The sequence below is a fragment of the Hemiscyllium ocellatum genome, chromosome 5 (genome assembly GCF_020745735.1).
Source record: "Hemiscyllium ocellatum isolate sHemOce1 chromosome 5, sHemOce1.pat.X.cur, whole genome shotgun sequence".
NCBI lineage: Eukaryota > Metazoa > Chordata > Chondrichthyes > Orectolobiformes > Hemiscylliidae > Hemiscyllium > Hemiscyllium ocellatum.
The window spans coordinates 91,040,184-91,055,858 of NC_083405.1; the positions used below are offsets into that span (position 1 = coordinate 91,040,184).

General features: G+C 39.7%; 1 protein-coding gene across 1 annotated transcript in view; it reads left to right on the forward strand.

Annotated features, from left to right (window-relative positions):
- Positions 1–4,803: 4,803 nt before the first annotated feature.
- malrd1 (MAM and LDL receptor class A domain containing 1) overlaps positions 4,804–15,675 on the forward strand; it is a 348,342-nt gene continuing 337,470 nt past the window's right edge. Inside the window, exons 1-4 of the mRNA XM_060825709.1 lie at positions 4,804–5,151; positions 5,581–5,680; positions 9,830–9,976; positions 14,267–14,424. Of these exons, the coding sequence (XP_060681692.1) occupies positions 4,804–5,151; positions 5,581–5,680; positions 9,830–9,976; positions 14,267–14,424 (753 nt within the window). The remainder of the gene's footprint in view (positions 5,152–5,580; positions 5,681–9,829; positions 9,977–14,266; positions 14,425–15,675) is intronic.

The following is a 15,675-nucleotide window of genomic DNA, read 5'->3' on the forward strand; positions in this document are numbered from 1 at the left end:
CAGCTGTAACTCTGCCTTCTAATAAGAACTCCTTTCCCTGCCAATATTGAGGCATTATAACTGGTGACCATTTGCTCACTGAAAGAGTAAGGTTCAAGGAGAACCTGAAAGAAAAGAGACAGATTGCAAAGTAAAATAGTTTAATGAGGAGATTTCAGGGGGTCAGGTTGTGAATAACAGCAGAATGGCCAATAAAGGATTGATGGAAGTTGTTGATTCACTGATGCCAGAATTGCAGGAGTGCATGCATCCAAGAGTTGTTGGGCTGGAAGAGATTACAGGGGTACGGAGTATGGGACTGTGAGGACTGGAAGACAAGAATGAGAATTTTAAATTAGAGATATCACCAAACAAAAAGCCACAGCATGGACCTAATGGGTGAAGAGAATGTAGTGAGGGTTAGGATTCAGGCAGCAGAGTTTCCGTTCGATTTTGTCAGGATGAAGGATGTGAAGGAAGTTGCCACAGCAGCATTGGAATCAATGATTCTTGTTTTCAAACACATGGAAGAGTGTTTCAGCAGCAGTTTAAATAAGGCAGAGACAGGCAATATTATTGGTTAACACCAGCCAGTCTTGAACACTGAGAATGTATTTGAAATGACAGATAAATATGTCATTGCCTTCAACTTTCGAGCCCCCTGCTTAGTTAGGCTAATTTGGTAATCACCTACAATATCTGTTACTATCAGGCGGATTTAAGCTGCATGAGGCAGCATATATTCAGTCACTTTCCGAAGGCATTACTTTTAAAACTTTGGATGGAATTCTTCCAGGCCTAACATTGAATTACTTTTTTGAACTATTGCATATTTTTCTGCTCATATTAATTCCTTTAAATTTCGGTTTTATCGAAAGCAATTTCAATCTAATGCAAATTTCACTGGAAGAAAGCATCCATGGCAGCTCAATTGAAACTTAGTTGAGAAAGAGGAAAAGACAACAACTGTTTGGATGACTGCAGTGATCATAATGAGGTCAGCTGGGTGGACCTCATTTAATATGAGTTCCCTGATTGGGACTGTTAACCTGGTCCAAGCGGGGAGCCCTGGCTGACTGATATAAACAGGAGGTTAAAGGTTCCGTTCACTCAGAGCTGACTCTGAGGAAGCTGGAACAATGTCAAATCTCTGCACAGGTAAAGAAAGGGTGATGTGATGACAGAATACTGGCCTCTGTGAAGTTATTTCAGTGTTGACAAAAGTAAAGCATTCAGCTCAAGAAACTTTTGAGTTGGGGTGAGCATTTCTGGCATCATGCCCTTGTTTGGGAAGCTTGATCCTGCCATCAAAGACTTGGCCCAAAATGTGGAAAGAATGCATTATTTTTTTCTGGGCAAATGACATAGGGGCAGATGAAAAGCAAGGAGTAATACTCTGACAGCATGTGGACCCTTAGCTTTTTCATTTATTAGTAGCCTAACTTTATCTGAGGCACCAGACTAAAATCTTTTAAGAGTTAAAGGAATTTATTTAAGGAATATTGTGACCCCCCAAGCCTCCTCTAGTTCTGAGATGCTATGAGTTCGAGAACCAGGGGATTGCATGTTGGGATTTTTGACAAGGTTAAGACGATTGGCAGAGGCAAGTGACTTTTGTTTAACCCTTAGTGAGATACTTAGAGATGTATGGTATGTGGGATTAATGATGTAACCATACAAAAACACTTTCTAGTTGAAACTAAACTGGAATTTAAATAGGCACGTCAACTGGCTTTGTCATTGGAAAATGCAGCAAGTGGAGTTACAGTGTATGCTGATGGAAGTGGACACCCTCGCCAGGTCGACCTAGCTTCAGGCAGCTCTACTTGAATGAAGGCAATTGCATTGCATCATTTGGAATGTATCCTGAACAGAGGAACTCTAGGTCAGCCCACAATAAAAACCCAAAACAAAGCCAAGCCTCAATCAAATATTTAAAATTTTCTTCAAGAACTGGGCCGGCAAGGTGTTATAACTGCTGGCAGCATGTGATCTCAAGACAGCAAAGTGTCCCACAAGACTTAAATTGAGTAAGAGAACTCATAGGTTCCTATCCAGGAGATTGTACGCCCTGGAAAGTCCACCTACATCTGATTTGGAACAAGCAAATTGCTTAGCAACGTCAGAACCAATCAAAATAAACATCTGCTTAAGTCGTCACCTGGTTGATAGAGGTTGATACCAACACAGCTGTATCAGTGATTGTAGAACTTGTTTTTAAACAAAATTTTCCATGGACTCAAACCCGTAAGTTTGTGCAAGACCTTGGCTAGACTGAGGACATATACGAGGGAAACATTACAGATTGTGGGTAAAAGTTATGCTCTGTGAGAAGCAGCTGGTTCAGTTCCCACTGATTATAGTAAAATTCAGACTCAACCTAGATGGGGTGAAATTGGTTGAGGAAGATTCACCCTGATTGGCTCAACATTTTCTGATTAGAGTGAAGCCTGAGTTAAATGCCCAGAAGTTCTTCAGGAAGGTCTAGGGCTGTCAAAGGAGACAAAGCTACTGCATGTTGACGAGGAAGCAATTTGACAATTCTGCAAGGCCCACCCAGTGCCATTTGCCTTACAGGCAAAAGTAGAGACTGAAATCAGAAGGCTGGAAAATGAAGGAATCTTCAAACCAGTTCAGTTTGTGGAATGGGCAGTGCCGGTCGTATTAATTATGAAGCCTAACAGGTGAGTTCACTTTTGAGGGGATCTTAAACAAATGGTAAAGCACTTTTTGCAGCTGGATAAATACCCAATCCCTTGCATAGAGGAATTACTCGCACAGCTGGTGGGGAGGTGCTGTCCTTCATGGAGCAGAACATAAGCCATGTGTACCTGTAATTGCGATTAGATGAAGATTCTTGGAAGTATGCTATAATTAATATCCCTACATGTTTGTACCAATATATGAGACTGTCACTTGGACTTTCATCATTGCCATTTTTCTGGGGATGATGGAGAACTTCACAAGGTCTATCCCAGGTCGTCATTTCTCTAGATGATGTGCTAATAACAGGGAAGATCAATAAAGAGCACCTAGAGAACTTGGACATAGTCCTTAGACATTTCTCTGAGGCAGTCATACATCTTAGAAGAGAAACCTACGTGTTCCAGGTGGCCCAAAATGGGCTATAGAGTCAACAAAAAGACCAGGTTACACCTGTCAGAAGATAAAGTGAGGGTGATCAAGGGTGTCCCAGCTGCCACATCTGTAACATTGCTTAGATTGGCGAATTGTTATGGAAACTTTATACATAACCTGGTCTCTATCCTGGCACCCTTACATATGCTATTGAAAAAGGGTCAGCTTTTGGTTTCGTAGCTAAGATGTAGCCTTTAAGTAAGGGAAGCAGCAGCTATCGTCTATGATGCTGGCGCACTATGATCCCAAGCAAAATCTGGCATTGACTTGCAATACATCTCCAAACAGTATCAGGGCAGGACTAGCTCACAGATGACAAATAGTTAGGAATGTTCAATAGCATATGTTTCCCGGACTTTGGCTGATGCAGAGTGCAATTTCACCCAGATAGATAAGGAAAGTTTGGCTGTCATCTTTGGTGTTAGAAAGTTCCACCAATACCTTTCCCAATGTCAGTTTGTTATAGTAACAGACCACAAACCCCTGATAGAGCTACTCAAAGGGGACAAGGCTGTGCCACCCATAGTTTCAGGTCAAATTCAATGGTGGGCTCTCATTCTAAGTGCGTTCACTTAAAGGTTGGAACATTGCCCAGGAGGCCACATTGCAAATACGGATGCCTTGAGTTTCATCCTGCTGGCAGATATACTACCTGTGGTGTCATTACTGGAAGTGTCCGTTCTGGTTTTAAACTTTCTGGACATCCTTACAGTCACCACTGACAATATCAGACCGTGGATGCGAAAAGATCCTGTTCTGGAAAAACTAAAACAGTTGGTGGTGATGGGAGAAATGAAAGGGCCATCACAACTAGGATGGAAATGTTGCTGGATGCAGCGAGGCCAGATCGTCATCGACGACAGTATTTTAGTAGAGGGAAGAAGAATGATTGGCCTGAGCAAAGGTGCCACCAGATACTGGCTGAACTCCACTAGGGTCATCCAGGGATTTCCAAAATGAAGATATTGGTGAGAGGTTATATCTGGTGGCCAGAGTTGGATGCAGCCATAGCTGCGTTCGTGGGGCAGTGTCCAGAGTGCCAACAAGGATGAAAACGACCGCCAGCAGCTGCTCCATGGATGTGGGAATGGCTGGGTAAACTCTGGTTCTCGGTTACATATCAATTGTGCCAGCCCTTTCATAGACTTACTGTTCTTAGTCATCGTGAATGATCACTCAATGTAATTGGATGTTCATTCATCAAACATGGGGTCGACGATGGAAAAGCTGCGAGCATCTTTTCCAAACTCAGGCTCCCAGAACTATTGGTCATAGACACCAGGCCATCACTTATCAGCAGGGAATTAAGAGTATTTCCTAAAGTTAAATGGCATTCGGCATATAAAGATAGCTCCATTCCATCCATCATCAAATGGTCTGGTGGAACGTCATCTCCAAACTTTGAAGGCAGGCTTAAGGAAGCAGCCGACAGCTTTACTCAATACCAAACTGTCTTGGTTCCTATTTGATTATCAGACCACCCCTTATGCAACCACAGGGATAGCTCCAGCAGAATTGCTAATGGGAGAAGACTCTGCACTTGGTAAAGACTGATTTTTCTGGCTTTGGGGAGAGAATGAAACAGCATCAGGAGCATCAATGCCAGACACAAGACTCTAAACAAGAGGAACAGTTTACTTCAGAACACAATGTTTTGTGCTGAAACTGCAGAAATGGGTAAGAGGCATGGTTGACGAGAGGCCAGGTCCCATGACATACAATGTTCGCGTAGGAGAAGTGGTTTTAAATAAGCACACAGACCATATAAAAGCTGCAAACTCAACAAATGGTACAGCAGCAAAACATACCTGGCCTTCAGAACAACCTGAAAGGCTGTCAGAATCCTTGGTTTCTCCCCCTCCATCTAGTGTCGAAGAAACCTCAGAGGTGACCACGGTGGATGTCACAGCCTCAATGCCTTTAGCACCTGAAGAAGAGGATGAGTTTCTCTCAAAATGTTCCAGGTGCAAGAAGCTGGCTATGATCCGGTATAGACCGCCTATACCCAAGGATGTGTCAGGGGAACAAGACTTGGTATGAAAACGCCCCAGCAGAGATACAGAGAAGGAACAGGTCTACATCCTGGACTTAGAGGGGGAGGGATGTAATAATTGTAACAAGGTCAGACAGGTGGACCTCAGAGAATCTGAGTTCCCTGACTGGGGCTGTTAACTTGGTCCAATCAGGGATGCCTGGCTGACAGATATAAACAGAAGAGTAAGAGGTTCTGTTCACTCTGAGGAAGCCAGACCAGTATCAAGTACTATGCACATGTAAATAAAGGGTGACTTATTGACAGGATACCCGACTCTGTGGAGTTATTTCATTGACTACACTAACAGCGAAGATAATCAATCAAGCTCATTCTTCCCTGCTGAAGGTGACTTACTATCATACAAAGCATTCCATTCTCTGCAGACATAAAGAACATGTTTAAGCTTTGCACCTTTTTCAATTGCTCAGGTGCTTAGGGAGCCTCTGGCTTTCCCTCTGGCTGGTGCATTGCAAAGGAGAAAGCAATCAGAGTTGGCTTGCTGTCTATTTGACATCCTTCTCTCCCATGGTATAAATTGCCATGATCATTTGAAATTTTGCATTCTTATCTTGATGAGTGCCAGGCAAAAAGCTTTGGCAACAAGTATCTCTTTTCGGTGATATCCAAGTATTTCGTTCCTTTAGCATCGGCTGCAAGCAGTTTTAATAAGAAACAGAATGTACTCTATTCTGTGACAAGCAAGATCTAGTTTGCTATCAAAGTCATTAATAATTTCTTACAGTCAGAATGGCCAGCTTAGTTATAGTTGACATGTTGGTCTTGATAGAGATCCTGTTAGAGCGGAAATAAATAACAAAGTCCAATGAAGCAAAAACACCTTTTATTACCCTGTCACAATGCTGGGTTTGTGACAATCCTATTATTATGTTGCAATATGTACTTCTATGTACTTTTCTTAAAATCAAAGCAAATATAGGTAATAGAGGCCCTATACAAGTTAACAGAATAGTTTGCCAATATATCTTAATAACGTACCATCGTTTTTCTGAGAGCTGGTTGTGAAATATAAAGTCAACAATAAAATAATCCATGCTTCAGTAAACAAATGTTATTGCTTCTAAACCGCTTTTGGAGGGTAAAATTCCAATCAGAGGCCAGAGCAGAGAGATATGCAGCTAAATTAAAGACTCTGTAGAAGTTATAACTTTTGACTGTTGAAAATGTTAGTTTGGAATTACAAAAAAGAACAATTGATTTCACTTGGGTCAGATGGTAATTGATCTACTCTGTAAAGCTTGATAGCGAAGCATAGAAGTGAGTATTACACTTCAAATGCTTTTTAGTCATTTTTGCAGAAACAAATATTTCAAACATTTAACCTAGCAACCACAGTTTCTGTCTGCCCCTAAAGATGAGAAAATGAATACAAGTTAATGTCCATCACCCAATTACAATTAAATATTCAATCATTATATAATAAATGGTAGTGTCTCCCTGCATTTGCCTGATACCCCCTGTCTGTATCTATCACAAGGCTACACTGTATTTGTCTACAGTTTCATTAAGTATAGTTCTGCCTGCTCTCTTTTATTCTTCAGCTGATTACACTCCACTGAATGAGCAGCACTGATTAAAGCAATAATCACTCACCCTGTTCTAAAATATAGAGCCTGAATTTGCACAGTGATCCTCCTCTTGATACAAAGTAGTGGAACTCCACAGAAGCTAAGCAAGGCTACCCACAAAGAGAATATAACTGAGAAATGGAGCACCAAAGCAAGGTTTGCCCTGCCTCTCTGTCTGCACCCAGCTGGAACATCGAACAATCAAGAGGACAGTAAGAAATGTTAGCAGGGCAAGAAATTCCTGAAAATCAAACTAAGTGTTTCCACTATTGACCTGAACTGAGAAGAAAGTCTACAGCTAGCGTGTGATTTTGACTGAAAGAGTTAACAAAGACCGTCCATTGAGGGAAACACAATTGCTTCTGATAGGCTATCATAAAGTTATACTCTGCAGCCTTGAGAAGTAATAGTGACTAATGAGGAAACATATTCTTCAGGGACGTTGGCTCTGCCTGTTATGGATCAGACTAGACCCCCTCAAAATATCATAAGAAGGTGGCCTTGACAGTAAATTATAAAGGTAAATGTAAAGTGCTGTGTTCCAGATGCAATGCAACCAATCTAACTACTCAGTGTTAAGCAAAGTACATTTTATCTGAAGACGATAATTAAAATACAGCAACTAAAAGAAGAACTTAGAATAACTTAACTCTATTGGAAAACTAACAGAATAATGGAACAGTAGCCATTACTAATTAACTGTTCCAACACAGTGACATCCTGTAAACACACACCTTGGCAAAAAGGCAAATTCAGAAATCAGTTTTTCTCATACACAACACCAGCAGTAGGAAGAGAAACCCTAGTTTCTAGTCTAGAGTGGGGAAAAATATAACTTGTACTTCTTTTAGGATTCTAGCACCTTCTGTCGAATCTAAAAGCTAAAGAAAATTAGAATTCCTCGTTTGTGAAAGGTACCCACAGGCTGCTCCATTTCTTCCAAAGAAAAAAATCTCCCGAGACTCACAAGCTGTTAACATTACCACAGACTGTTTGTCACCTCTCATTCAATCTCCCTCTTCAAAGAAAGAAGGACAAAATACACCTCTTAAAGCCACACGTTGTCATTTGCCCCTCTTCCTAATATTTGCAAGAAGTAGATCACAAATAAATATGCACATAAGGAAGATGCAAAACTTATTAAATTATTGTCTTTACCACTGCTTTGTGTTTTTTAAAAGATTGCCAGATTTAGATATTTTTAGAGAGAAACCTCTCTCAGACAATGTCAGCTCCCATTGGCCTCCCATGCCCTTTCTTCCCTTTGTTCTGCAGATAAGAAAGCTTTCGGCATTTCAATTCCTCTCTTTGAAACTTTTTTTCCTATTTATTTACTTTATCTGTTCATCCTGTAACCTTTTGTAAACCTAGATTTTTGATAATGATCACAGTCATTGCCAAGTTGCTATTAAAAAGGAACAGGTGTTGTGTATCTTGAAAAAGTATTAAGGTAGATTTGGCCCAGGGTCCTGCTGGGATCTATCTCAGAATATTGAGGGAGGTAAGAAAACAAATTGCTGGAGCATTGACTAATATCATTGTATCCTTTTTGGCCACAGATAAGCTCCCTGAGGACTGGAGAATAGCCAATGTTGTCCTATTGTTTAAGAAGGGTAGCAGGGGTAATCCAGAAAAATACCGGCCTGCAGGCCTCACATTTGTGTGTTGGGAAATTATTGAAAAAGATTCTCAGGAACAAGGTCTATATGCATTTAAAGCAAATGGACTTACTTTCAATAGACAACATAGTCTTGTGTGGGAACTACCGTGCCCCACTAACTTGATTGAATTTTTTGAGGAGGTGACGAAGATGATTGATGAAGTAAATGCATTTGATGTTATGTTACTTCAGCAAAGCTTTTGATAAGGTCCGTCATGGCAGACCGTACAAAAGGTGAAGTCACATGGTACCAAAGGTAAGCTGGCAAGTTGGATACAGAACTAGCTTAGTTATAGGAGACAGAGGGTAGTGGTGAAAGAAGGCTTTTCAGAAAGGAAGGTTATGACTAGTGATGGTCCAGAGTGATCAGTACTGGGACCTCTGCTATCCGTGGTCTACATAAACGATTTAGAGGAAAAGCTGGTCAAATTAGTAAATTTGCGAGTGATACAGAGCTTAATGGAGTTGTGGATAGTGAAGAGGATTGTCAAAGGATACAGCAGGATATAGATCAGTTGGAGATATGGACAGAAAAATGGCAGTTGGAGTTTAATCTGGACAAACGTGAGGCAATGCATTTTGGAAGCTCAAGAACGGGTGGAAATTATACAGTGGAATATTGATATGCAGAGGAATCTGGGTGTGCAGGTCCACAGATCACTGAAGGTGGCAGCACAGGTAGTTAAGGCAGTAAAAAAAGGCCTAAGGCATGCTTGCCTTCATTGGAAGAGGCATTGGGTATAAGGATAGACAAGTTATGCTGCAGCTTTATAGAACTTCAGTTCCACCACACTTGAAGTATTATATATAGTTCTGGTCACCAAACTACCAGAAGGATGTATATGCTTTGGAGAGAGTTTGTTTACCAGGATGTCGCCTGGTGTAGGGGTTTTAGCTATGAAGAAAGGTTAGATAGACTGGGTTTGTTTTCACTGGAATGCAGGAGCTTGAGTGGCGACCTGATAGAAGTTTATAAGATTGTGAATGGCATAAATAGAGTGGAAAGTATGAGGCTTTTTCCCAGGGTGGAGGGGTCAATTATGAGGGGACACAGGTTCAAGGTGGAGGGCGGGGAGGCTTTCTCACAAAGGGTGCTGAGTGCCTGGAACGTGCTGCCAGTGGAGGTGGTAGAAGCAGTCACAATAACCACTTTTAAGAAACACCTGAATAGGAAGAGAGTAGGTGGATATAGATCCTGTAAATAAAGTCAGTTTTCGTATGAAAGGACAAAATGTGTTGGCAGAGGCTTGGTGGGTCGAAGTAACCTGTTCCTGGGCTATATTGTTCCTCACTCCCTTCACTGTTGATCATTTATCCTCATGTCTATTACTCAGCCTTCATTCTGTCAAGTGTCTTTAGAAATTGATTATGTCAAAAAGTCTAAGTGCAAATTATTGTTAACTGACCATTCCATTTTTGTTCTGATTTTAGTTCCAACTTGTGATTTTGAATCTGACCTATGTGGATGGCACTCTGCAGAAGCACAAAATTCTGTTGCGTGGTTGTACGTTCAAGCTCATAGTAGCTCTTCGAATGGCACAGCACCACTGAAAGACCACAGCACAGGCTCTTCAGGGGGTAAATCCAGAAAATTTTATAAATTGCATTTGAAATGTAGAATTGTAAATATGTAACTCATGGAAACTTATGTATTGGGATCCTCTGATCAATCAGTTCATGATACAATTGGAGTTGAGAGGTCTGGGGGATAGAGCCTATAGATTAAAGTTAGTAGTTTGTGTGAAATCAATTGTTAATTTTAAATCTGAAATTGATAAATTTTTGTGAAACTTGTGTTTTAAGGATATGACACAAAGACAGATTTCTGGAATTAAGCCACAGAACAGCTGAACTGTAGAACAAGTTGGAGGTGCTAATTTGCTTGCTCCTGTTCCTATGTTACAGTGACTCAGAACAATATTGTACTGAGCACTCAGTGCAGGTATGCTGTGATAACAGCAATCCTGGATGATGTCTCATTCAGACCCCAGTGTAATTTTCAATGTACGGACAGTTTGGGAAAATCCAGCAACCCATACACCTCCAATTCCAAAACTGATTCAAGATGGTGCCATCACCAGGAAACTTTATGCCAGCTTTTTACAGCAGGTCTTATTCTCACATTTCTTACAACTGTTCCACACTTTTAAACCTCAATTCTAAGTCTGTAAAAAGTACTCTTGTTTTTGCACACTTCCTGTGCAGTCATAACCTTGTATGCCTCGTTCTGTCTAAACACTCTACAAGCTTTACAGGTCAGTTCTGCTATAATGTGCATCTTGCTAATGTGAATTTGCTGTAATACAATTGATGAACTGGGGACACTGTTTCTAAAGCGTGAACTTTTAAAATGTGTGTTAGCTGCATTGCGATTAAATCGCCAACACTTTAAGCGCTTTTTTTAATGTGTAATTTTTCTGTAATGCGGAGTTGCACAAGAATGTAACCATTGTGTTACAGAAGAATTACCTGTATGTCCTTGTATGTTATAACCTGCCTGTACTGCTCATAAAACAAAACCTTTCAGTGTACTTAGGTATATGTGATAACAATAAATCAAATTAAATCATTACCTGTTAAGCTCCTTGAAGAGTTAGTTTACAAGATAGAGAGGAAATGTTTGCATCTGAGAATGTGAGGAGATGTGCAGCACATTTTATGCACTGTAGTTGGGAGGACAATGGAAGAGAACATAGAACTTAGAAGAGGAGAGCACAAGGAAGAGACCTTTTGGCCCACCATGTTTATGCCAATCATGATGCCATTCTAAACAAATCATATCTGACTGCCCATAGTCAGTCTTCTTCAATTCCCTACCTCTTCGTGTCTGAATATCTCTTAAATGTTGTTATCATATCGTCTGCTTCGGCCTTCCCTGGCAGCACAATCCAGGCACCTACCGTTCTCAGGTATCTTCAATATTTCCCTCTCTTACTTTAAACCAATGCCCATAGTTTTTGACATTTGCACCCTGGGAAAAAGACTTGGACCTTCAAGTTTATCCATGCATTTCATAACTTTATACACTTCTATCAGGTTACCCCTCAGCATCCAAAGCTCTAGTAAGAACAATCCAAGTTTGTCCAATCTCTCTTTATAGCTAATATACCCTAAGGCTGGCAAACCTGTCTTGCACCCTGTACAAAGTCTCCACATCCTTCCTAAAGTATGGTGGCCAAAACTGTATATTATGCTCCAAACATGGCTTAACCAAAGTTTTATACAGCTGCATCATGACTTGCCAACTTCTATACTCAGTGCCCTGAATGATGAAGGTAAACATCCAATATGCTTTCTTTACCACTTTATCCACTTGCGATGCTACTTTTAGGGAACTATGGACTTGTGCCCCAAGATCTCTTGGTATATTAATGCTCCTAAGGATCCTGCCATTTACTATACACTTTATTCTTGCATTTGATCTCTCAAAATACATTATCATACACTGTCCAGATTAAACTCCATCTGCCCATTACTCTGCTCAACTTTCCACCTGACCACTCGCCTGCTGCAGGCTTTGACAACTTTCCTCACTACCCAGCACTCCACCAATTATCATGTTGTCTGCAAACTTACTAAGTAGACTACCTACATTTTCATCTAAATCATTTATATACGATAGAAACAACAGAGGTCCCAGTATTGATCCTTGAGGAACACCATTGTTCATAGAGCCTCTAGTCAGAAAAAAACCCTTCCACAACTATCCCTGCCTTCTAAGATCAATAAAATTTTGTATCCAACTTATAAAGTTGGATCCCATATGACTTAATTTTCTGAATCAGCATATAATGAGGGACATTGATAAATCCTTTCGTAAAGTCCAAATAGGCAATAACCACTGCCCTAACCTCATCAATTATTTTCATCAATTCCTGAAAAAACACAATCGGATTAATAATACAAGACCTGCACAGCACAAAGCCATGCTCACTATCCCTAATAAATCCATTCCAGTATAAATTTCCTATCACTATATAAGGCTCACCATTTTAATGACTCACCTCAACAACTTGTTGAGGTAGAGAATTCCAAAGATGCACAAACTCTAAAAGAAATAAAATATTGTCTCTGTCCTAAAAGGTGACCCCTACTTTTAAAAGAGTGTCCTCTCAAATCTGACATATAAGAGATTTCCATATCCAACTTGTCAAGACCACTCGGGACCTTATGTGCTTCAATCAAGTAACTCCCCACTCTTCAAAACTCTAGCTGAAAGAAAATCAGCCTGTCCAACCTATCATCATTAAACAACCCATTCCTTCCAGAAATCAAGCTAGTAAACCTTCTCTGAAGCATTCTGCTTGGCAATAGCAAGCCTAGCCATAGCTGGTATTTGTCTTTGAGATTCATCCTCCAGAATCACTGTCTACTTCCAGGCCCCATGTTCAACTTCAGCCCAATTAGGGTCACACCAGAAATGGAGATGAAGTGCAGGCTTGAGATCCAGAAGTGATCCAGGACCTGGATTTCAAATCCAATCCCAAATTTCTGATAAATGTGAGTATTTCTAATTTAGAAAGAAAGGTTTCATGAAAGGTTATGGAAATTAGGCTAGAAATGGTTACTAAGTTGTGTTTCATGGACAAACTGTGGGCTCAAAAAATCATCTGGGAGAATTTATTCCTGCTGATAAACACAGAATATTGCTGTTTTCAGTCTACGGGCAAACACTGGTAATTTTCTAATTCGTCAGTGGCTAAGCAATATAGACAAAACAAAACTAAGGCCACTATGAACTAGACTAAACCACTAGCCAATGTTATTGAACCTGAAGTACTCTGTAGCTATTTACAGTCATTAATTCATCATAATCTTTCTAAATTGTCAAAAACAAATAAAAGGAAGGATATGCAAGCTAAAAGCCAATTGACATAAAGCCAACTGAATTTGCAAAAAGTGTATATGAATGCATGGATAAGGCCCTTGTGGCAGAGTTGTAGTGTCCCTACCTTTGAGCCAGGAGGTCTGAACTGAAGTCCTTGTTCTCAAGATGTGTCAAAACATTTCTGAACAGTTTTTTTAGAAAATACCTACAAATTAATGGATGCCTCAAGGCCAGAATATTGTTGTTAAAGGAAAATTGTGTTTTAAAATGTAATAATTTTATTTTAAGAATTGATCATTTGAATAGATAAAAGGAAAACAATACATATTTATAGATTTTCAGGAGACATTTGATGAGTTGCTTCACAGAAAGCACACTACTAACCCTCCATGTCTAGCGATAGAATCCAATAAGTAAATTACCAAAGACAAAAATTCTGTTGAATCCTTGATAGCTTTTTCACTGCTGCACTTTTCCAGCAACACATTTTCAGCTCTGATCTCCAGCATCTTCAGTCTTCACTTTCTCCTAGCTTTTTCACTAGCCTTATGCATTAAAGTGCAAAGAATCATTCACCTGTTTCCAGTAGAATCAGAACAAGTGGCAGCCAGGAATGATAGGCTAAACTCAGTTTTCTAACTTCTGAATACTGTTGGGAATACTAGTGGGTGCTGAGAGTCAGTTTCCTCTGCTTAGAGGTGTAGAGCTAGGGGTTATAGTTACAGACAATACCGTGGCTATTTAGGACAGAGATGAGATATTTCTTCACTCAAAGAATTTTGAATCTTTGAAATGATCTACCCCAGACAAATATGGATGGGCTGCTCAAACAGAGCAGATGTTTAAGTTAGTCAATTGTCAAATTTTGGGCACCAAGAAAGTAAGGATGGTGCATGGGGTAGGATAAGACAGTCGAGTTGATTTGAAACTTTAGCCATGATATCACTGACAGGGGGAGCAGGCTTGAGGAGTTGCATGGTCCGATTCTGCTTCTAGTTGTTATGTACTTATGTAACATTCTCCTTCATTTTAATTCACAGGCCATTATGTCTGGGTAGAAGCTAACAACATCACATTCTCCCAGACAGCTTTCTTTAATAGTTCTGTGTACTACAACTCAGGGCAAAACTGCCATTTTGAATTCTTCTACCAAATCAATGGCAGAAATGTACTCGCAGTGTTATTGCAAACGCAGGAGGTGAGTCAAGGCAATGGCTATTTCAGTTAGTGAATAAAAATGAATCTTGCAATGAAAGCTTGAGTATGAAAAATACTAAAGTATCACACTATCCCTTTATTCCATTAGTTTCCAGAAATACACATTGTGCTACATTCACATTGTTCTTATTTTCAAAAATAAGGGTGTTAAGTATCTCTCTTTCATGTATTTTAAATACACAGTATTAAAATGACAATGTATATGGTTGCGCTATAGAAATTTCATGCAATTCCTTGTTGATGGAATAGTGGTAGGAAACTGAACCATTATATGTTTGTTGTAATGATCTTTTAACACTCTTGAATAAGGATATTAACTACTTAATCAGTAAAAGAAGCAGGCCCTATAGTTATTTTAAGTAATGCAAAAAGAAATCTGTACAAAGCTTTAATCCAGTCCGTTGAATAATTCCAAGAAACATCTTCAATGCGACCATGTCAAATATTCTTTTTTTCACAACACTGTCAGCTCTGGTGCCAATTTCTGAATATAGATATAAAAAATGTTCACACTCATTAGCTACCACATCAAAGAAAGCATAATTAATATTGTGGTTAATAAAATGACACTACCTTGGTGCTATCTTCAAAAAGTTTCTTCTTGTACACTCCAGAGGGAAATAATACTGTGGGAAGAACACACACCAACTGAAAACCAATGGATCAGAGGGGAGGTGCAATCTCTTAATTGCCTAAGCCAGTTTCAGGTATAGATTGTTCAATTTATTCATTAGAATACTTATATAGTGCTAAAAATTTGAAGTTGCTGTCTGATAACACACATTCTGCCACGCACTTCTGACAGAAATGCTCATCCATTTTCCATTATAATTCACACTTGTTAAAATTCAAGCATTGACATGAAACTTAAGCGAGTGAGAAATTCAATGTCTCAAGAGAAACAAAAAACAATCAAAATTACATTGCAGGAGGAACACAAATTATGAATGACCAGCTTACAAATACTCATACTTATAAATCTGACCCCATACGTCCCATTTCAAACATATTTTATAAGAATATTTCCTGTACTTTTGAATGGCTACGTTACATTGTCTTGCATTGTGTTCCACCTTGCGCACAAATTGACTTGTAAACAGATTCAGGAATGGAGACTGAATATATCAGAGGCTGCTGTCAAGATACGAGCATGCATTAGCAATTAATGCATGCCTTTGAGTCACTAACTAGCTCAATCTGAAAGAGTGGAGTCTCCTTCTGCTCAGGACAT